The sequence below is a fragment of the Dama dama genome, chromosome 15 (assembly GCF_033118175.1).
Source record: "Dama dama isolate Ldn47 chromosome 15, ASM3311817v1, whole genome shotgun sequence".
Lineage (NCBI taxonomy): Eukaryota > Metazoa > Chordata > Mammalia > Artiodactyla > Cervidae > Dama > Dama dama.
The window spans coordinates 64,284,939-64,309,048 of record NC_083695.1 but is presented as its reverse complement, the minus strand read 5'-3'; the positions used below and the strand labels follow the sequence as shown (position 1 = coordinate 64,309,048).

At 39.8% G+C, this 24,110-nt stretch overlaps 1 protein-coding gene across 2 annotated transcripts in view; it reads left to right on the top strand.

The window, feature by feature from the left end:
- The window catches only part of BLNK (B cell linker), a 79,070-nt gene extending 61,290 nt beyond the window's left edge, over positions 1-17,780 (top strand). For both annotated transcript variants that reach the window (XM_061162267.1, XM_061162268.1), the window contains 9 exons: positions 4,483-4,555; positions 6,501-6,528; positions 7,316-7,358; positions 8,460-8,547; positions 8,984-9,015; positions 12,681-12,757; positions 13,551-13,634; positions 14,607-14,762; positions 17,167-17,780. In XM_061162267.1, coding sequence (XP_061018250.1) covers positions 4,483-4,555; positions 6,501-6,528; positions 7,316-7,358; positions 8,460-8,547; positions 8,984-9,015; positions 12,681-12,757; positions 13,551-13,634; positions 14,607-14,762; positions 17,167-17,286 — 701 coding nt within the window. In that variant the 3' untranslated portion in view covers positions 17,287-17,780. The remainder of the gene's footprint in view (positions 1-4,482; positions 4,556-6,500; positions 6,529-7,315; positions 7,359-8,459; positions 8,548-8,983; positions 9,016-12,680; positions 12,758-13,550; positions 13,635-14,606; positions 14,763-17,166) is intronic.
- Positions 17,781-24,110: the final 6,330 nt, after the last annotated feature.

The window sequence follows — 24,110 nt, the reverse complement described above, 5'->3', positions numbered from 1 at the left end:
AAATGTCAATGTTCACTCTTGTCTAATTCAATGAAACTATGAGTGATGCCATGTAGGGTCACTCAAGACGGATGGGTCATAGTGGAGAGTTCTGACAAAATGTGGTCCACTGGAGAAGGGAATGGCAAACCACTTCAGCATTCTTCCCTTGAGAATCCCATGAACAGTATGAACAGTATAAAATAAATGTGGTTGAAGGAAAAACTAAGGGTAAATTGTTCTCCCAGTTAAGAAAACTTAGTAACCAGCAGCTTATGCAAAGCCTGTGTTGTTAAATCAAACATTAACATAGGGACTTCCCTGGCGATCCAGTGGCTAAGACTCTGACCTCCTAGTGCAGGGGGCCTAGGTTTGATCCCTGGTCAGGGAACTAGATCTAAACTAAAGATTAAACTAAACTAAACTAAACTAGATCACAACTAAAGAATTCGCATGCCACAACTGAAGATCTTACATGCCACAACCAAGACCTAGCGAAGCTAAATAAATAAATAAATAATTTTAAATTAGCATAACTTTTTGCTCACTGTGATTTAAACAGAGCTGATTTTTCTCTTTGGTTAGTATGCTTTTGGACACATCTCCCTCTACTGCATCCCCCGTTTCTGCCTTGGAGTTTTCTAACCAAGAATTCAGCTTTACCAGGAAGTGGGGATCCTGGCAGTAAGGAGGGTATGATGTTGTCCCTCCCCAGGCATGCCCAGGGGTCTGACTTCAGCCAGAGTGACAGGAAGTGTCACTGGCCTTGGAGGAGTCATTCTGCATCCTCCCATGGGCATCCACAAAAGCACCCCTCTATTTCACTAATCTTTCCCCACAACAGGGAGAAGCAGCAAGTGAGTCTGACAGCCCAGTCATGCCCCCAGGAGAACATTATGAGATTTTGACTGGAGAGGATACTGCCTGCCTGGGCTTTCAACATGAATAACCTTAGTTTTCAGCAATGGACCTTCCCCTTAACCTCTCTGAGCCCCTGTTCACTCCCTTGGATCTTATGAGAGGCTCAGAAGTGACGCATGTGAAGTACCTGGCCCAGTGCCCAGCATCTAGTGGTTGATAACAAGAGAATAAGATGAAAATAGCAATAATCATATTTACTGAGATCCTTTATGAGTTATAACTAGCATAAGTCATAAAACTCATTCATTTTACAATGGTTTTGGTAAATCATTACAATTACAGAGTTTTGTAACCAACACTACAATCCATTTTAGAAATTTACCATGTTCACCCAACTCCAAAAGAGCCTTAGGAAAAAAAAAAAGAGCCTTGGTGCCCATTTTTGGTCAATGATGTTCCCATGCTCAGCCCTGGGTATTCTGATCTGCTTTCTGTTGCTATGCTGCTGCTGCTGCTGCTAAGTCACTTAGCGACCCCATAGACAGCAGCCCACCAGGCTCCTCTGTCCCTGGGATTCTCCAGGCAAGAATAACTGGAGTGGGTTGCCATTTCCTTCTCCAATGCATGAAAGTGAAAAGTGAAAGTGAAGTCACTCAATCGTGCCCGACTCTTAGCGACCCCATGGATTGCAGCCTACCAGGCTCCTCTGTCCATGGGATTTTCCAGGCAAGAGTACTGGAGTGGGGGGTGCCATTGCTTTCTCCATCTGTTGCTATAGAGTTATCTTTTATGAACATTCATACAGATGGAGTCATATAATGTGTAGTCTTTTCCATCTCACTCCTTTCACTTTACTCAATGTTTTTGACCATCAAATACTTTCAATCCCTTTCCAGCAATAATTTTACTTTGCTTAGTGATTGCCCAGCTGCTAAGTCATGTCCGACTCTTTGCAACCCCATGGACTGTAGCCCACCAGGCTCTTCTGTCCATGGGACAAAGGGCTACAGTCCATGGGGTTGCAAAGAGTCGGACATGACTGAACCAACTGAGCATGCATGTACAGCACCAGCTGAGAATCTGGTTAATTCTCTACATGTTCATGCGTGTGTGTGCTAAATTGCTTCAGTCATGTCCAACTTTTTGCGACCCCATGGACTGTAGTCCACCAGGCTCCTCTGTCCATGGGATTCTCCAGGCAAGAATACTGGAGTGAATTGCCATGCCCTCCTCCAGGGGATCTTCCCAACTCAGGGATCAAACCCTAGTCTCCGGCATCTCCTGCATTGCAGGTGGATTCTTTACCTGCTGGGCCATGGGGATTGTTACCCTATTACCCAAGCACAACAACTCTGTGTTAGATAAAGTAGCTAGTGGCAGAGGGGTAAGCTGAGGAGTGGTGACTTGTAAGAGGTCACATAGCCAGTTTGGTGGCAGAGAAATAACTGGAGCCATGTCTTCCTGATGCAAGGCCAGTGCTCATACTGGACTCCACTGGCACCGAGGACAGCCAACCTGCCCCTCCCTCTCCTTTGATCACAGGAGTTATTTATGAGGAGGGAAGGGGAAAGGAAGGCGTTGTCTGGCTGTTTGCAGGTATGAAAGAAAGGGAAGCTTAGTAGAGAAGCCAGACAGTAGATAGGACAACAATAACACGCCCAGGCCAAGTGACTCCTTGGCTTTTAAAAAGAGAGGGGACCGCTGGGAGGAAATTCTGACTTAGATTTCCTTCTACTTCTTTATTTTTCAGGCAAGGTTTTTTTTTGTTTTTGTTTTTTAATCTCTTCGCCAAAACCTTTCATCAACATCTATGAGTAGCCAAGGGTATTTTCACAATGTCAATTTTTTCTTTTCCCCCTTGGATGTAGGCAAATCTCACCTTAACTGCAAACACCTTCATTTATAGCATATTCAATAAGGAAAAAACAGCAGAGCTGTGACTTTTGAACTTATGAATGTGTAAAAGTCCCTTGAAATTTAGGTAGCCAAGACAAGGGTATTTCACAAAGAAAGCACCTCCCACTCACAATGTCAATCTTAAATATTGAGAATTTGAAGAGCAATATCAACTTGATGCCCTAGCTAATGAAACACAGTTTCATTAGGACTCATACTACTCAAACACAAGACTCATACTACTGCATATTCAGTTGATATTGCAGTTTATTGCCACAAGAAATGTTAAAAATTTCAAGTGTAACTTCTTTTTCAAAGTGTTTTAAAAAATCACGTCAGGGTTGGGTTACACCCAAGTAAGAGTTACATGGGAGGGGCCTCTCCTTTTGCAGATGCTGCTGGTGAGAGCTTATGGAAATTAGCCCTTTTGTAAGGACTGTGTGTAGAAAAAGAGTCAATGGGCTCTGAGTGAGAGCCTGAAGGACTTTCTAGTGAAGTACATGAGAATGAACTTTATGATGTCTGCATTTAATACTTTTCAAGGCCTTTCCCCCTTTTTTGTGTTTGGAATAGGTGGTCCTGTCTGACGAGGAGGCATGGGGTGCCTTTGTCTTCCCTTGTAAATTCTGAGAAGGCAGAGGCCTACATTTACTTCTTTGGCTCTTCCACAGCAACTAACATAGTACCTCCAAGTGCTTTACACATACCAGGTTCTCAATAATTCTTAGTAATTGATTATCCCCTCACCATTTACTTATGTGTGCTTTATCTTGCAAACTCAAATAATACATACTGAGGGCAAGTCCAACCTACATTTATAGCGTATCCCCTTTAAGTCCATTAGGAACTGTGAACTTGTAAATGTCGTAGGTCCTTAATTAAAATATTTATTCAGTTCAACTTAATTCAATAGAGGGCCTTCATGTCCCTGAGCAGTAATGTCCAGGCAGAGGAATATCAGCCTGAGAGGAGGCAGCCAGGAGATACTGAGGGGTGCTGGCTTAGCTCTGGCCTCTCTCCTTCCAGGCCTGCACCCTGTCCAGGGAGTGAATCTCTGCCAGTCTCTCACCTTCCACTCTTGTAATGATGGTCAGGTAGGGAGAGGGGAAGTGGGCACAGTGGACAAGGCCTTCTGGGTCCCTTTTGTGGCTTCAGAAGACGAGATTTCGGTTACAGCTTGCTGCTTCTCTCAATGTGTCTATTTGTGCAATGGGTGAAGGCCCTGAGAATGCAGAGATGGATGAATAAGTGTCCTCCAAATGTGAGGTGAGGTGTGTGTACTATGTAAGTGTGCACAGTTAGGAATGATTGGTATCTCTAGGTGTGATCAGGAGTGGTGGCTCTGTGCCCCTCTGGCTCTGGGCATCTCTGGTGTGCACATATGTGCAGTGATTATAGATGCAAGTGTGAACCCCCTCCCATATGAACCCTTGTGAGCTCTCACTGAGCCCACAGAATCAGAGGTTCTCAACTTGTCCCACAGGGACAAGGAGAGGTCATTTAGCAATGTTAGGATGGGAGTTCCTAATTAACACCCCAGTTCTGAGCTTATAAATTGGCATTTAAAAAAGTATTTCATTACCTTTGCCTATGATAGTCCCCCCTCCCCCCCAAACTTCAATGTAACTACTTATATATGCTTAATTGAAAGTAACAAAAAATGAGCATGTCTTTTGGAGCCTGCCAGCAAGGCCAGCTCACTGTGCCATCAGGACCAGAGACTGACCTGTGGATATATCTGTGCAGGTCGAAAGAGTGGAGCCTGGGACTCCAAGTCAACTTCTTTACCTGCTGCGCCATCCCCACTGCCCAGGGCCGGGTAAGTTCCTGTTGCAGAGAAGTAACTTTCTGTGATTTAAGTGACTGGTCTCTATCACTGCTGTGAGCAGCCTGCCTGGAACCCACAAAGGAGTCCTGCCTGAGTATCTGGGGGCCAAAGGGGGGCAGGTGTCTTTCTGCTATTTCCATCCAGAGGAGCACACGTGCCCAGGCTCAGATGCAGGCACACCTAACATTACAATATCTGTGTTCCTGGAGTGTGGAAATGAGACCCTCCTGCCCTACTCGTCTCCATATCCAAGGCATGCTTCAAGTTGGACTTCGGGTGCCCCTGCTGACATCAAAAACTAGTAGTCTTTCCTCCCATGAGCTGTCAGTTAAATTTTGAGCTCACTGACTTGTGCTCCACAAAACAGAAGCTCCAGAGCTTGAATAATTTTAAGACCCACAAGCAGGTTTCATTCCTACTTTCTATTCCTTGGCTAACTCTTCCAAGTAGTAGTGATCTGTAAACAAATGTGTACACAGAGCAGCATGCACTGGATGTTCAGTCAAAGCAACACTGCTAAGGTTCCTTTCAAAATGGAGATCAGAGGGTCATTCTTTCTCATTGAACTTAGGAGAACTTTGTAAACTGTTGGGTGAGTATTGTAATGTGTTAATACTACAAACAGAGACCCAATAATGTCATATTGGCTCAACAGGCTATTTTAAAAGTACACTTAAATCTGTCCAAGGCTGGCCTGCATGGTTACAGTCTTAGTTCTGCCTTTGAGTTAAAGCAAAGGAGCTTTTAATTTCAGGGGTTTATTAAGCAAAACTCTGCACACCTCTCTTGGCTCAGTTTTATGACTTCAGACAAGTTACTTAGTCTCCTAATCTCTAAAATATAAAAAAAATACCCATTTAAAAAGGACAGTGTGAGGTTTAAATAACATGTGAATAGTCTAACCCAATAACAGGTGTCTTAGAGGCACTTGGGAATTGTTAGTATCTTTCCCCCAATCTTCCAGCTCTCAGCCGAAACAAAGTGAGAGATAGAGAGAAAGCCAGTATTTAGAATAAACGCAAAAGACAATTATAAAGCCTTAGCTTCCCTGGTGGCTCAGATGGTAAAGAATCTACCTGTAATGCAGACCTGGGTTTGATCCCTGGATTGGGACAATCCCCTGGAGGAGGGCATGGGAACCTACTCCAGTATTCTTGCCTGGAGAATCCCCACGGACAGATGAGCCTGGCAAGCTACAGTCCATGGGGTCACAAAGACTCGGAAACGACTAAGCAACCAAGCACATCGTGCAACATTAGAGTCCAATCTCTACTGAACTAAGACAAACTGGTATGTTAGCTCATGTAAGAACCCTCAGGACCAGAGGTCACAGTGGTTTTCAAACATGTCATTTGTCTTGGGTTTATCTATTTGGAGTGAAATTCTAGGCAGACGTCCAGTAGAGAGGAGTCACCAGAAGCTGGAGGGACACTGCATGGGGAGGCGCTGGCTGCAAACACATCTGCTGGGCCACCCTCACGTCTTCACCCTCCTTCCCCCGACAGCAGCCCTGGGGTGCTGTCGGGGGAAGGGAGGGATCTGCAAGTACCTTTGAAAATACTGTTTGTGGTCCTTACATTACAGATGAGGAAACTAAAGTTCAGACTGGCCCTCACAGCCAAGAGAGAGGCCTGAGGTCACAGAGTAATTAGTTGTAGAACTGGAACAAGAGCTCAGTTATCTTGACTCCCTGGCAACTGGCTCTCCTGTATATCCCCATTAACCCCATGGCCATCTGTCAGCGGACGCTATCTGAGGTTCAGAAGATCATGACTGAATCCTGTTTCTGCCCCTCTCTGCCCTTCATGGATCGTCTTCTTACACACTTGTATCACTTTCATTATTCTAGTTTATATTTGAGAGTAAAATGATAAGTCATCAGCTCCTCTTTATCTCTGCTGTGTTTTAACAAAGTCAATCTCTTTTTATCCCCCAGGAAGAAAACAGCTATGCCACCGAAGACAGTAAGTTAATTCTGTGTTTAAATGTGCTTCATATTTCCTGCATTGTTCATTCTTATCCATTTATTTAAAGTTGACAGTGCTTTCAGCTAAGAGGACACAGCAAGCTTGTTGCTGCCTGGACAGTCCAAGAGAATCTTGGAATCCTTGGTTAGGCAGGGAAGATGGGAGGGTCCCATCTTCCAGGAAGCCTGTGGCTTCACTGAGTAAGTGGCTGCAGAGGCCAGGCTCCCTGCCTCCTGTGACCTCTGCCTTCCACTTGGGAGGCCCTGGGTCTGCTTCCCCACCCCCTGGTCTGGGAGCTAATGACCGACAACTGTACATCAGGCACACAGCCCTGACTACACTCATATTCTGGCCAGAACGTGGGGAACCTGAGCCAACCCACTATTTAAGGAAGCCCATCTTGACCTAGTATCTACACTGTAGCCTGACAGTTACAACCACAAACACCAAGATGGTGGGGTTCTGAGACCTAAGCCAGATGCCAGATTTCCACTGCACAGGCGCTACTGCCCAGCAGCTGCTGGGGTCCATGCCTTCTACCAGCCCTGCTGACAGACTGTCACCAAAGTGACACCACTCCTTCCATGACACACTTCCGGTCCATCATCACTTAATGCAAAGGTTGAGCTGGGGACTGTGTGTTTTTAATGGTTGTTCTTGTCATTGAAAGAAAAGCCATGCGTCAAAGAAATTTCTCCCCAGTATTTATTTTAATAATATTGTTTTGACTTTTATTTCCACATACCACTGTATTGAAGATCCTTACCCTTTTTTTTATTAATAGACTCCAGTTGCCTCTCAACAGAATGCCTCAAGTGTTTGCGAAGGTAAATCTATATTACTTTGATGGAAGAACATGTCCTCTAAAAGTTATTTTGATTAAAAATTTGTATACAAATATATTTCTAAATTTCTTTCATTATTTATAAGGCAATTGTAAACATAAAACTCAATTTTTAAACAGAACAGTCTTTACTTTGCCACGAGTAGTGAGTAGCAAAGCTGATCAGGACCTGGGCTTGCCAAGCTATATCTGTGCAGTAGACCACAGTTGACATGCCCCAAACCTGCCTGTCTGTAGACAGATATGGCTTGCCAGAAACTGTACCACAACCTTACATAGGTGTGCAGACTGATTTAGAACCATTCACATGTCTCAGAATTAATGGCTAAGTTAAGTAATGAAAATTTTTAAAAATCTGTTTGTTTGAACAAGTTCTTGTGCTAAGTTTTCAAAACAATGTTTCCTGAGTTCAAATATCTATCTTCTTAGTACACCTTCAGATGCTTCCTTTCCTTTATCATAACCATGTATACTTTCTATTAGAACTTTCCCATTTTAAAAAAATTTGAATTTGAAAAATACTGGGAGGAAAAAAACCAGAAGAATCATTCATAATCTCAAGACCTAAAACACTACATAGAAACGAAAGCTCTGTACCCATCTAATTCCACACTTGAAGGTACTCAATGTTAAAAGCTACCATTTCCTGAGTTAACATGGGCATACCTGTCTCTGACGATGGATGGTAGATATTTTCTGAAGGTGCATTACGACTCACCTGTCTGCTTTCATTGCTCCACTGGGTCTTTTCCAGCATTTCCCACATCTTTCCTCCAGACTCTTTTCCTGTTGTCTTGCTTTCTTCTGCCTTTCCTTTGATGCTTTTGGCTTGCTATCCTTCCATGCCTTATAGTCCTCCATGCCTGCTGAGCAGGGAGCTTGGAGTGATAGTGAAGCCTTAGGGTGAGCCTCTACAGGAAGTAAGTACAACTCTGAGCAAACTTCATGGCTTCAGAGCTTCTTGGTGAAAGACTTGCTCATGGGAAGACATTTGACCAAACTCAGTTTTTCTCAGTTGATACTGGGTTTGGGCATGGGGATAGACATTTGGCTCTAATCCTAACATGATCCTTTCTTAATGCAGAAAAACCTATACCTGCTGAACGCCACCGGGGATCTAGTCACAGACAAGAAAATATGCAGTCACCGGTGTTTCCTCCTCCTGCCCCGAAGTAAGAATCTTTTCCTTTAAAAATAAGTTTGTTTAACATCTGCATTGTCATACTGCACAGAAACACTGGCTTAGAGTGATCAGTAAAGATTTAGTAGTTCATTGCTTTGCAATTAAATTTTTTAAAAATGTTAAGTAGGCAACAACTTTAAAAGTACTGCTTAGAATCACAGAGACTTAACTAATATTTCAGTTAATGATTGGACTGAAGTCAAATCTGACACAAGCTAAGCCTACTTCTTTTAAAGAAACTAAAGGGAATAATCCTACTTCTCTTGAAGGTTGTAGTGCCTCTCATGTCTTTAAATATGTTTTATTGGTTCTTCCTATTGATCCTTTGTGATGCACCTGTTCTGAGTATCTTCAGTGCAAACAAAAAGTCAAACTTATTCATCTTATGCATTGCCCTTTAATTAATCTGAATTTCTTCTTTTCAGGGCAGTTCATCAAAAACCTATACCTCTGCCAAGTAAGTACAATGAAGGCATGAAGAGTAACATCAAGTATTGTGTGAGCTGGCTCTTCATGTCTCCACCCAGGGGTCCAGGGAAATACTGCCTCTTCCAGCGGAGTATCTTAGTATCCTCTCCAGCTTGTTTCCTCATCTGTAAAATTGGGCCAAGAATACTTATTTCATAGAGATGTTCTGAAAAGTAAATAGATTTGGGATCATTCTTGCTTTTTTCTTTTTTAGTTTTGATTATTTTACTGATCATAATTTATTTATTTAATTTTTTTCACAACAACAATATAACTATTTTCAAAATAAGATGATTAAGTAAAACAACATGTTGTGCCTGGTACATAGAAGGTTTTCAATAAATGATATTTAAATTAAATCTTAATGATTATAAAATATATCTATAAAAGGTACCCTGAAAAGAAGATTTAGCAAATATCTGAATAATTTTCCCAAGGCAAATAATACAATACCCTAAAAATATATGAAGTCAGGCTCACAGAACACAATTACCCAAACCTCGATTTGCTTTCTACTTAATGTAGGGAAAAAAATGAAAACACAAAACAAAACCCTTCCTGACGTGAATAATTTGAAAAATATTCCAAAGTATTCAAGATCTGATACATTTAAATAAAGAGAATAATTATTGTACACAAAATTTACATGTGTTTAAATAAACATAAATCTGTTTACTAGGTTTTAACTGGAGGTTGATTCATCTTAAATAAATGAAACAAAATATAACTTTTCTAAAATTCTGAATGCAAAGTGAAATGGTGTAGTTATAGAATTTTTTTTTTCACTATGTAAAGTTTTATTATACCCTTTCCTATTTTTTAACCCAAGTCATTCTTTCAATTGACAAATACTTATTGACCATCTGCCATATGCCAGGCAATATTCTAGACACTCAACATTCAGAAAACTAAGATCATGTCATCTGGTCCCATCACTTCATGGCAAATAGATGGGGAAACAATGGAAACAGTGAGAGACTTTATTTTGGGGGGCTCCACAATCACTGTAGATGGTGACTGCAGCCATGAAATTAAAAGACACTTGCTCCTTGGAAGAAAAGTCATGACCAACCTAGACAGTATATTAAAAAGCAGAGACATTACTTTGCCAACAAAGGTCCATCTAGTCAAGGCTATGGTTTTTCCAGTAGTCATGTATGGATGTAAGAGTTGGACTATAAAGAAAGCTGAGCACTGAAGAATTGATGCTTTTGAACTGTGGTGTTGGAGAAGACTCTTGAGAGTCCCTTGGACTACAAGGAGATCTGACCAGTCCATCCCAAAGGAAATAAGTCCTGAATATTCATTGGAAGGACTGATGCTGAAGCTGAAACTCCAATTCTTTGGCCACCTGATGTGAAGAACTGACTCATTTGAAAAGACCCTGATACTGGGAAAGATTGAAGGCGAGAGCAGAAGGGGATTACAGAGGATGAGATGGCTGGATGGCATCACCGACTCAATGGACATGAGTTTGAGTAAATTCTGGGGGTTGGTGATGGACAGGGAGGACTGGTGTGCTGTAGTTCGTGGGGTTGCAAAGAGTCGGACATGACTGAGCTACTGAACTGAACTGATTCTAGACATAGGGGCTACAGCAGTGAGCAAAACAAATGAGTCCCTCCCTAATGGAGCTTCTATTCTACTGGAGGAGATAGGAAAAATAAACAACTAGATAAGTCATATGGTATCAGGTAAATGCTAATGCACCATAAAGAAAAATGAAGCAAAGTGGCAGGGGTTGGGCACAGACAGGATTGGAGGCAGTGAGGGCTACAGTGGCCAGGGAAGACCTGATCTATAAAACAGGGTCTGAAAGCTCCTCCTACATAGGGCAGATGTGAGGGGGAAATGAGCTGAGACTTGGAAAACAGAACAGGACTAGCACATATCCAGGGATCAGAAAATATCAGCCTTGAACTCCCTCAGCTGCCCAAACCATGGAAACCCTTAGCCACCTTGTACTATGTACCTTAGAAGCACGTGACCACCTCTTATATGGCTCCCATCTGGGAATATTGTCCCCACCTGTTAGAAGACAGCCTTCCTTCATACCTAACCTTGCTGGGCCTGCCACACTGCTCCCTCCCGTTAACAATGGTGGCTCTCACCTTTGAAAATCCAGGACACTTTTATCTGAAGCACTTGGTTCATCTAATCCTGTTTTTCCTGCAGACTTCCCCTCCTAAGAAAGGATGACTCTGGTTGCTCTGCTCAAAACCTTAGAGTCACCCATGACTCCTCGCTTGCTTTCCTCACACTCTTTCCAAATGTTCCTTCAAAATAAGTCCAGAATCCAATCACTGTTGCTACTCCCACTGATACTATGTGCTGCAAGCCACCGTCATCTCCTGTCTGGGTTTGCAACACTCAACTGGTCTCCTCTCTTTGTTCTTACCACCTTCTCTCTATTTTCAGCACTGGAGCCAGAGTGACCTTATTAAAAGACAGGCAGACAATTTTACTATTCTGTTCAAAACCCTCCAAAAGCTTCCCATGCCATGTTCGTTAAAGCTTAAGTCATGTTAAGTGTCCCAGGGGTCCCACAAACTTTGCCCCTTCCCCACCTCCTGTCTGACTTCATTTCTTATTCTTCTCCCCTTTTCTCACTGTACTCCAGCCACAGTGGCTCCCTCTCTATTCCTCAAATTTGCCAGGTCCTTGCATTCACTGTTTCCTATACCTGGAACATCCTTCCCTGAGATATACACATGCCTCCTCCCTCTCCAACTGCAGATCTTACCCAAGTGTCACCTCAGTGAGCTCTCCCTGACTTGTCTATATAAACACACTACTTGCCCAAAGCTATCCACCACCCGTTCCCCTGTCTATTCTTCATAGCACTTATGTCTCTGTAATATTATATGTATGTTTACTTATGTCTTTATTGCCTATCTCACTCCATTAAAGTTTAAGCTCGAGGAAGGAGGGATATTTTGTTGTTTTGTTGACTACTGTATATTCCCAAAGCTTTTGAATGAATAAATACAGCCAAATATTTTCTCCATTTCATGTCTCCACATTTAGATGGAGTTTGTACTTAAGGCAGCAATTCTCAATCATTTTGACCTCAGGACCATTCTAACACTCTTAAAAGCATTGCAGACCCAAAGAACTATGGTTTATGTGTTTCTTTCTAGTAATATTTAATATGTTAATTTAAAGACATTTAAAAATTTTATTAACCCATTTAAAAAATATTAAACTCATCACATGTTAATATAAGTAACGTATTTCTATGAAAAAATTATATTTAAAAAAAAACAAAATGATTTAGTGAGAAGAGTGGTGTTGCTTTACACTTTTAAAATTTCTTAAATGCCTACAGTAACAGAGACAGCCAAATTCTCAAATCTGCATCTACATTAAACCTGTTACAGTATGTTTTACTGGTTGAAGTATCTGAAGAAAATTGGGCTTCACAGAGATATGTATTTAGAAAAGACCTTGCAAATCCCCTGAAAGAATCTTGGGGATCCCCAGGGTCCTCAGGCCACACTTTGAGAAGCACTATTCTTAAGGATTTTTTGGTGTGTGTGATTTTTCTTTTTTCAGTGTGTGCGCTCCTTGCAGCACCCAGCATAGTGTTGATGTACAGGCACAGTAACTGATCGAGATATAACAGGATCCACTGACTTTTCAAATCCCTTTCAGGATTTGCAGAAGGGGGAAGCCCAACTGTGGATGGCCCACTACCCAGCTTTTCATCTAACTCCAGTTTGTCAGAACAGGTATGAAATGAACTCATAAACTGCAGGAAAGGGCATGCCTTCTTATAAGAGAGATTTGGAAGTGAAACTTGAGAACAGATTCTATTTTAAGTTGGCTTGTGAGTTGTCATTTGCTGATGGGTACAGAATACATTTTTTCCCCCAATTGTTAAGACCTTGCTCCATTTATTCTAATTTGTATTCTGGATGCCATAAATAACCATTGGTGCTTCTTCAAAACTAGCAAAGAAGTGTGCTGTTTTTATTGTTCTCCCTCTCACATAGATTCTATTTAAACTATGTAATTTTCTCAGAATAGATCTGTGGAGGCATATGATATTAAAACACATAAAATAGCAGTTTTAAAAAAAGAGAAAGGGCAAGTCTCTAAGCTTTCTCAAACTTAAAATAAGGATGATGGCAGGTATTTATCTTGCCTTCAAAGTGGTAATAAGAATCAAATAAGATAATATTTATAAACATGCTTTGTGAATTACAGAACAGTCCATAAAGCACAACAATAAGATCATAATAGAAAGGGAGATGCTAACTTATTTAGGAGAAAGGAATAAATGGTTCAGGAATCTGGCAGGACTTAGTTCTTTTGTTCAAGTATTAAGTCCAGCCCCTAAGGTCAAATGGGAAAATTATGTAATCCTTGCAGCTGAGCAAAAGAAGCATAAAACTCATTTTCAGATTACTGGCCCAAATGTAGTTAGGTCTTTCTGGTGATGCAAACTTTGTTTCTAGTGCCCAGAAACTACAGTGTCACTGAAGTGCCATCTCATGCTTAACAATGCCTTCTCATTCACAGGAAGCTGATGTTCACTGTAAACCGTGGTATGCTGGTGCCTGTGATCGCAAGTCGGCCGAAGAGGCATTATACAGATCAAACAAGGTCTGACTGCTTTAAATCTCGTATTCTGTCCGCAGCCTATATTGGTACAGTTGTCACCCTGATGATGTGTGCTTGTCCGACTCTCTGCAGCCCCATGGACTGCCATTCCTCTGTCCATGGGGATTCTCCAGGCAAGAATACTGGAGTGGGTTGCCATGCCCTCCTTATAATTAATTTCTTCTTCATTTCTGATATAGTTTTGCTTTCTCTTCAACTTCTTTCCTGAGTTTAATCAACTCATTGTATTTTTCCTTGCTGTTTTTGGTCCACTTTTTGTTCATAATTTTTGAATTTATGATTCTATAATATTTTTAAAGATATTTAGTTAAATTTGGAATGCCATGTTACAAAACTTTTTATTTTGTATAAAGTTTATAAAAGTTTATAAAAACTTTTTCTTTTGTATCGGGGTACAATTGATCAACAAATAATGTTGTGATAGTTACAGGTGAACAGTGAAGGGACTCAGCCATACATATACATACATGGATACATATACATGTATCCGTTCTCACCCAAACTCCCCTCCCATCCAGGCTGCCACATAACACTAAGCAGAGTTCCACTTGCTATCAGCTGAAATGTTTTGGTTCCCAATGTCTGCTTTCTTCTTATAGTGCTTTTGAATGGAATTTGTCTGATATGTTTTATTATTCATAGGTAACTTGTGAACATGGTTCCTAGTTCAAGAGTGCTCCTTAGATTTGACCTTAATGTGTCCCTTCACACATTTCCAGATCCTATAGTCTCTTCAGTGCCTCAAAAAGTTAGCACTGACCTCATTCAGAGTTTTTTATAAGTATATATTTTACTGAAGTATTTTCTTAGAAAATAAAACATGTTCTAATCAGTAACAAAAACCATATACCTAAATAATTACCTTTTGAATATAATATAGATATTTTCATAAACTGATTTTTAACCTATGGAAATACAAGTAACACTAATCTTAATTATTCTTTTAATAAACAGGATGGATCATTTCTTATTCGGAAGAGCTCTGGCCATGATTCCAAACAGCCATATACATTAGTTGTATTTTTTAATAAGAGAGTATATAATATCCCTGTGCGATTTATTGAAGCAACAAAACAGTATGCTTTGGGCCGAAAGAAAACTGGTGAAGAGGTCAGTAATTTCTCTTCTAATCCAATACTTCTGTAAAAGGCTTAAAGGTGGATGCAGGAGCTGTCCTTTTTAGTGGTCCTGAAATACTCTCAGATAAATTTTGAGCTCTTAGAGGGGCTTTGGACTTCCTTGTCCTGCTAGAAAACTCTGGTAAACAATGATTCTTCTTGGCTTAAAGAATCTTCATCCCTATCCCAGAATGAATACATCAGAGCGTCACCCCTATCCCCAGATATCTGGCCTATGGATATTAAAATAAACACATATTATTATACTAGCATCTAGAAGTATGACAGTCCTTTAGAACATTTACTTAAATTGTCTATAATAAAAAGATTATTTGTCACAGATACTGAAAATTTGAATTGAAAAATGAAAACCTTGGTTATATGATATGAAGCCTGTGGATATCTTAAAAATTCTGTTTGTGTTTGAGTATTTTGGGGTAGAAAAAGTAACTACATGATTAACCTTTTTGCAACTTTTTTTCAGCATTATGTGGCTACATATTGAGTATTTTATTGCTTTGATATGATATATTTGCTTTATTTTATTGACCATGGATTTTGAGTTATCAAACACGTTTTTTGGTCCATGTGTGAATATTTCAAATACACAGAGTTTAATGTAGACAGAAAAAAGGGCTTCCCTTATAGCTCAGTTGGTAAAGAATCTGCCTGCAGTGCAGGAGACCCGGGTTCAATCCCTGGGTTGGGAAGATCCCCTGGAGAAGGAAATGGCGACCCACTCCAGTACCCTTGCCTGGAAAATCTCATGGACAGAGGAGCCTGGTGGGCTGTAGTCCATGGGGTCACAAAGAGTCGGGCACGACTGAGCGACTAAGACAAGGGGAAACTGCAACTAAGTTATTCTCAATTCTTTATTCAATTAAATCAGAAATATGTGTATAAGCCTATATCTTAAATATGGGATATTAAAAGTATTTTAAATAACAAAAATATCACAAAAAGGCCTCAACTCCACTCCTTACTTCAAATATTTCAACTCAGCTCAACCCCCTACTTCAAATAGTTCAATCCCCAAACTGCAACAAAGTAGTACTCAAAAATATTCCGAAGAGAATAAGGACAGAGTGAGATGCTTATTTGTGTAAGCACAGCAACTCTCTCCTGTACTTCCTGGGTTCAGAACACACTTTCTCATTTGGAATTCACTGCAAAGAGGTTGTGCTATTTCATTTCTTGGTTTGTTAGTCCATCAATTTAACCTCCAACTGTATTCAGTTTAACAACATGGTGTGCCAAACAAACAGAATGAATGTCTTTATGAGTATCATAAAAAATTCACTGGCAAGTACAAAGGGGGAAATGATTGAAGAGAAAGTAAGAAATAAAGACTAAAGGTACTTGAAAGTCTCTGTCTCTTACCTCTCCTCCATGACCAAGTATTCAGAAGCCAGTTACCTAGAAAACAACTGGTGTTTCATTTGAAAAATTGACTAGTATTCTGAATATTTATTTAATATATAATATTTGGAAGTTATCCAAATAATTAATGAAGGCTTTTAAACATTTTTTATTCTAGATGTTTATCTTTATATGAAAAGCTAAAAGAAAATCAATTGATGATTATTGCTAAATTATATAGCAGTGTTGCAAAACAATTATCACTTTTTAAAAAATGACCCTAAAAGACTTTATTTGATAATTGTGAGCTTGTAGCACTTTTGTATAATTGATGCATATCATTTCATGGTCTGTGTTACATTTATTATATCCTTCATTTAAAACATTGACTACTTTTCAGAAAAATACTGCGATAGCCTTAAATTAAAACCAATAGTTGATAGAAATTAATATACAGAAAAATAAGTATGTATAGTAAGAGCCTAGCATGAAATTCCATTATTAATTAGACACTAATTGAGCTCTAAATTTATTAGGAGCTAAAGCAAAAATGGATATATGAGGGTTTATAAAGTTTTTCTTACTTGTTAAAAAAAAAAGAACACAAAAACAAACATAACTCTCTCTGGGAAATAACTCTCTTGACACTAAATTCTAAGATTAATTTATTACATCAATCCTTGTATCTAAGACATGCAACACGACAGTCTATGTTTTATAAAGATAGACAGAAATTCAATGTATGACAGTTTTATACTTGATGCTAAATAAAAAACAAAATATTAAAACATAACAAAGTAATTTCTCTAGGTAGTTATACTAATTGAGGATGTCAGTTGTGTTTTTAATCTTGTTGAATGGCCAGGGTCTGACACCTCAAAGGTTGTGGCCTCTGTTAATTTAGACTTCTTTGGATAAAATGTCAGCTGGGAATAGTAACTTTGACTAACTTGAAAGAGTGGGAGAATACGGGAGTAGTGGAGCTCAAGGTTAATATAACTTCCAATGTATAATTCATCTGTGTTTTCTTGTTCTAGTACTTTGGAAGTGTTGCTGAAATCATCAAGAATCATCAACACAACCCCCTGGTTCTTATTGACAGTCAGAATAACACAAAAGATTCCACAAGACTGAAATATGCAGTTAAAGTTTCATAAATTAAAAAACATTTTTAAAAGGAAGTCAACATCATTGCTTCAGATATTTTCCCTACTTCCGCTTTTAAGGAAAAAGCCTCCAAGGTTCATATTTTGGATTATGAATCATCCAGTAGTAAAACAGATGAGGAAGCTGTGGGTTTCCTTATAAGAAGCTCACAAGGACTTGTCCTATTGCCTGAACTGATGAACTGTTAATATCTGGTGAGGCTGAGAATATGCTAGCAATATTCTCCAAATAAATGTCTCTATTAAAAAAAAAAAAAGGCGTAAAGTATTTTCAGTCATGTAAGAAAATAACACTTTACTTCCGAAATAAGAAAATTATATTCTTGGATAAAACAAAGCTGCTAAAAATTTAGGCCACCACAATAGTCCTGGTGCACTAATGTAACTAGGGTGTCTACTGTCAGTGCTTGACAATTATGTCCTGGTTAAAATTTTAATATGTAGAAAATAAAATAATAATGTATGATATTCATAAGTACAGATAAGGGGGATGTAATGGTTCCTTTGTGTGTGTGTGTGTGCGTTAGTTTCTCAGCTGTGTCTGACTCTTTGCAACCTCGTGGTCTGTCCATGGAATTCTCCAGGCAAGAAAACTGGAGTTGGTTGCCATTCCCTTCCCCTTTTTGTGAGCTCAAGGTTAATATAAGTTCCAACAAGAGATGTATACAGATACAGACTTTCTACAAGTTAATTCTATAACTACATAGAGTTGAAAAGTAAAATAACTGACATGAAAAATTCACTAGAGGGGCTCAGCAACAGATATGAGCAGGCAGAAGAAAGAATCCATGAGCTTAAAGATAAATCAATTAACATTGTCTATACTGAGTTATGGATGTGACTGGTGATAGAAGCAAGGTCCAATGCTGTAAAGAGCAATACTGCATAGGAACCTGGAATGTTAGGTCCATGAATCAGGCAAATTGGAAGTGGTCAAACAGGAGATGGCAAGAGTGAATGTGGACATTCTATGAAGCAGCAAACTAAAATGGACCGGAATAGGTGAATTTAACTCAGATGACCATTATATCTACTACTGTGGGCAGGAATCCCTTAGAAGAAATGGAGAGGCCATCACAGTCAACAAAAGAGTCCAAAATGCAGTACTTGGATGCAATCTCAAAAATGACAGAATGATCTCTGTTCGTCTCCAAGGCAAACCACTCAATATCACGGTAATCCAAGCCTATGCCCCAACCAGTAATGCTGAAGAAGCTGAAGTTGAACGGTTCTATGAAGACCTACAAGACCTTTTAGAACTAACACCCAAAAAAGATATCCTTTTCATTATAGGGGACTGGAATGCAAAAGTAGGAAGACAAGAAACACCTGGAGTAACAGGCAAATTTGGCCTTGGAATACGGAATGAAGCAGGGCAAAGGCTAATAGAGTTTTGCCAAGAGAACACACTGGTCATAGCAAACACCCTCTTCCAACAACACAAGAGAAGACTCTACACATGGACATCACCAGATGGTCAACACCGAAATCAGACTGATTATATTCTTTGCAGCCAAAGATGGAGAATCTCTATACAGTCAGCAAAAACAAGACCACGAGCTGACTGTGGCTCAGCTCATGAACTCCTTATTGCCAAACTCAGACTTAAACTGAAGAAAGTAGGGATAACCACTAGACCATTCAGGTATGACCTAAAGCAAATCCCTTATGATTATACAGTGGAAGTAAGAAATAGATTTAAGGGACTAGATCTGAGAGGCAGAGTGCCTGATGAACTATGGATGGAGGTTTGTGACACTGTACAGGAGACAGGGATCAAGACCATCCCCATGGAAAAGAAATGCAAAAAGGCAAAATGGTTGCTTGAGGAGGCCTTACAAATAGCTGTGAAACAGAGAGAAGCGAAAAACAAAGGAGAAAAGGAAAGATATTCCCATTTGAATGCAGAGTTCCAAAAATAGCCAGGAGAGATAAGAAAGCCTTTCTCAGTGATCAGTGCAAAGAAATAGAGGAAAACAACAGAATGAGAAAGACTAGAGATCTCTTCAAGAAAATTAGAGATACCAAGGGAACATTTCAAGCAAAGATGGGCTCAATAAAGGACAGAAATGGTATGGACCTAACAGAAGCAGAAGATATTAAGAAGAGGTGACAAGAATACACAGAGGAACTGTACAAAAAAGATCTTCACGACCCAGATAATCATGATGGTGTGATCACTCACCTAGAGCCAGACATCCTGGAGTGTGAAGTCAAGTGGGCCTTAGAAAGCATCACTACAAACAAAGCTAGTGGATGTGATAGAAATCCAGTTGAGCTTTTTCAAATCCTGAAAGATGATGCTGTGAAAGTGCTGCACGCAATATGCCAGCAAATTTGGAAAACTCAGCAGTGGCCACAGGACTGGAAAAGGTCAGTTTTCATTCCAATCCCAAGAAAGGCAATCCCAAAGAATGCTCAAACTACCGCACAATTGCATTCATCACACATGCTAGTAAAGTAATGCTCAAAATTCTCCAAGCCAGGCTTCAGCAATACGTGAACCAAGAACTTCCAGATGTTCAAGCTGGTTTTAGAAAAGGCAGAGGAACCAGAGATCAAATTGCAAATATCTGCTGGATCATCGAAAAAGCAACAGAGTTTCAGAAAAAATCTATTTCTGCTTTATTGACTACACAAAAGCCTTCGACTGTATGGATCACAATAAACTGTGGAAAATTCTGAAAGAGATGGGAATACCAGACCACCTGACCTGCCTCTTGAGAAACCTGTATGCAGGTGAGGAAGCAACAGTTAGAACTGGACATGGAACAACAGACTGGTTCCAAATAGGAAAAGGAGTACGTCAAGGCTATATATTGTCACCCTGCTTATTTAACTTATATGCAGAGTACATCATGAGAAACACTGGGCTGCAAGAAGCACAAGCTGGAATCAAGATTGCAGGGAGAAATAACAGTAACCTCAGATATGCAGATGACACCACCCTTATGGCAGAAAATGAAGAGTAACTAAAAAGCCTCTTGATGAAAGTGAAAGAGGAGAGTGAAAAAGTTGGCTTAAAGCTTAACATTCTGAAAACTAAGATCATGGCACCTGGTCCCATCACTTCATGGGAAATAGATGGGGAGACAGTGGAAACAGTGTCAGACTTTACTTTTTTGGGCTCCAAAATCACTGCAGATGGTGACTGCAGCCATGAAATTAAAAGACACTTACTCCTTGGAAGGAAAGTTATGACCAACCTGGATAGCATATTAAAAAGCAGAGACATTACTTTGCCAACAAAGGTCCATCTGGTCAAGGCTATGGTTTTTCCAGTGGTCATGTATGGATGTGAGAGTTGGACGGTGAAGAAAGCTGAGCACCGAAGAATTGATGCTTTTAAACTATGGTGCTGGAGAAGACTCTTGAGAGTCCCATGGACTGCAAGGAGATCCAACCAGTCCATCCTAAAGGAGATCAGTCCTGGGTGTTCATTGGAAGGACTGATGCTGAAGCTGAAACTCCAGTACTTTGGCCACCTCATGCGAAGAGTTGAGTCATTGGAAAAGACCCTGATGCTGGGAGGGATTGGGGGCAGAAGGAGAAGGGGACGACAGAGGATGAGATGGCTGGATGGCATCACCGACTCGATAGGCATGAGTTGGTGATGGATAGGGAGGCCTGGAGTGTTGCAACTCATGGGGTCGCAAAGAGTCGGACATGACTGAATGACTGAACTGAACTGATACTGAGGAAGAGAAAGATAAAAAGAGAGAGAGAAGTGAACAGAGCTTTAGAGACCTCTGGAACACTATCAAGCATAGTAGTGTATTCAAAATGTGAGTCTCAGAAGGAGAGAAGAAAAAGCATCAGAAAGAATATTTGAATAATAAAAACTCCCCTAATTTGATTTAAAAAAAAATTGGTCTACCAACCCAAAAAGCTTCATGAATTTCAAATAGGATAAACTGTAAAAACAAGGAAAAAACTGGGAATATCATAATCAAACTATTGGAAGACAGAGAATCCTGAAAGCAGCAAGAGCAAAGTGACTCTTCACATATGAAGGGCTCTCAATAAGATTAACAGCTGATTTCTTGTCAGAAACCATGGAAGCCAAATGGCAGTGAGATGACACAGTCAAAGTTCTGCATAGAAAAAATTGCCACTCAAGGATTCTATATTCAGCAAAACTAGCTTTCAAAATGAAAAAGTTAGCACATTTTCAGGTAAACATTGCTAGCAGATCTGCTGTCCAAAAAAAGTCCTTCGAGTTTAAAGGATACTACTTAGTAATGCAATTCCACACAAAGAAAACACAGAACTGATAAAATACAAACACCAGCATAGGTAAATATAAAAGACAAAAAAAAAACTATGTAATTTTTAGTTGTAACCTTTCCCCCCTTCTAATTTAAAAGAAAAATGCATAAATAATTATAAATCTGACTTGAAGGGCACACAATTTATAAAGCTATAATCTATGACAATAATAGCATTGGGGGTGGAGAGATAAAGCTATATAAAGCAAAGTTTTTAGAAAAATGAAAATTGAAATCAAATCTATATTAATCCAAACTAGGTGAAACAGATCAACTTTACAATGTCTTCCAATAAAAATCTGAGATATCATTTTTCTCTCATTTTTTCACTTGTGATTTTGGTGTCATATCTAAGAAGGCTTTGACTAAACAGTGGTCATAAATCTTATTTCTACAAGATTTAAAATTTTTGCTTATATTTAGGTTTATAGTCAATTTTTAGTTAATTTTTGTGTATGTGCTATGACCGCTTTTCTTCATTCTTTTTTCTGTCTGTGCTTCATATTTCAAATCTCTTATTGATCTTCAGATTTGCTGATTCTTCTGCCAGTTCAAATCAACTGTTGAGCCTCTATAGTAAATTTTTCATTTTAGTCATTGTGCTTTTCAACTCAAAAATTTTCATTTTGTTCTTTTTTTGTAATTTCTACCTTATTGATATTTTCCATTGATATGACAGTCTGAATACTTAAATACTTTAAATCTGGTTTCCTTTAGGTCTTTGAACATATTTATAATAGCTGCTTAACATTCACCCTACATCTGGAACCCCCCAAACGAAGTTTCTATTGCCTTTTTCCCTGGTATGTCACAGTTTCTTTGAATGTTTAATTTTATGCTGAAAACTACACAGTTTAGTTTTTATAATTTTAGTTATTATAATAATATTACAGGATCTCTGGATACTCGTCCCCTACTCTGGACTTGTTTTTTAGTAACTTGGCTGAACTAATTCACCAAGTCTATTTCTCCCCACAGTATGCAGCCTCTGATGTCAGTGGTCAACGTGTTTCCCCCTCGGTTTTATCCTTAAGTCTGACTGCCTAGGGGTTGCTTCTCAGTCAACACTATTTAGTGATCAGCCACTGATTGATCAGGCTTCCCTAGTAGCTCAGACGGTAAAGAATCCACCTGCAATGCAAGAGACCTGGGTTCGATCCCTGGGTTGGGGAGATCCCCTGGAAAAAGAAATGGCTACCCACTTCAGTATTCTTGTCTGGAGAATTCCATGGACAGAAAAGCCTGGTGGGCTTTAGTCCATGGAATCACTAAGAGTAGGCCACGACTGAACGACTAACACACATGCACTCTGATTGATCAGAGGTTGTGCTTAAGACTCCCGAATCAGTGAGATTTATACCCTTTACCATTGGATTTGTGTATGGCTTGGAATTTCTTTCACTGTTCAGGGAGTTTACAAGTTTTGCCCTACATTCAGCCAGAGTTGTTCTTATGTGGTTGCAGACTTGAGTACACACACATCCTTTCTGATTACAAGGGATGTCTGCAGTTTTATCCAGATTTTCTGTCTCTCTCAGCTTTAAGCTTCTCACTGATAGCTACTGGTATCATCAGCGATTGTTAGCCCTCAATAATTGCTGGATGATTGCTCTACTGTTTTCAACAATACTGTAGGGTATAAACGATTCCAATCTGATTCAGATAAAGTCAGGCCCCTTGCAACGGACAGTGTGTTACCAAGTCTCTGATGCTCACTCCAACCTTCCCCTGAACAGAAACTGTGCCTCTGTGCTATGGAACAGGTTGTGAGGTGAGGGAGTGCTGGGAACTTGGCTCTTCATTGAATGCTCCCTGTCAAACAGCTGTGTTGGTGGTTGGGGAGGGCATGGAAGGAGACTAGAATGTGGTGTTCACTAGCTGTTAATGTATATACAATAGCTCTTCTGCCCCAGAAACCTGGGAGAGATGTAAATTGTCACATGACTGCCAATCTAACAAGAGCAGGTAGGTCTGTTGCAAGCTGTGGGGTAAAGTGGGGCTACACACTTCTGTAGCTGTCCTGCCCTGTCCCTTATATTGCAGGAATTGCGAGTGGCGCAATGAGCACCACTACCCAGCCACCACCTATTTGATATAAGCCGTCTGCAGGGCACAGACATGGGAAATGAGACCTACCAAGGAGTGGTACATTTAATCTTACACCCAGAAACACTGTATTTCTCCCAGCTTGGTATTCCTTTTGGCAGATTCACACAATTTTTATTTTGTGGCTATTATAAATGGTTCTTCCTTTATCTCCTTCCAAATGACTACTGTTGAGTGTTCACAAAGCTATTTCTCAATGTATTCTTTTGGATTTTCAAAATATTGAAACAGTCATTTGCAAAACTCTCTCCATGTTTTTATTTTGCTCTCCTATAGTAACAATATTATTAACATGAAATAATTGATGACAGCAGGCACCTACATTTCATTTCTTAACTGAAAGAGGCAATTTGAGTTGCAATCTGAATATAACCTTTATTTTTGGTTGAAGGACTCTAAAGTATTAGGGAAGAATTCATCTTTTAACATATTAAAAATGTC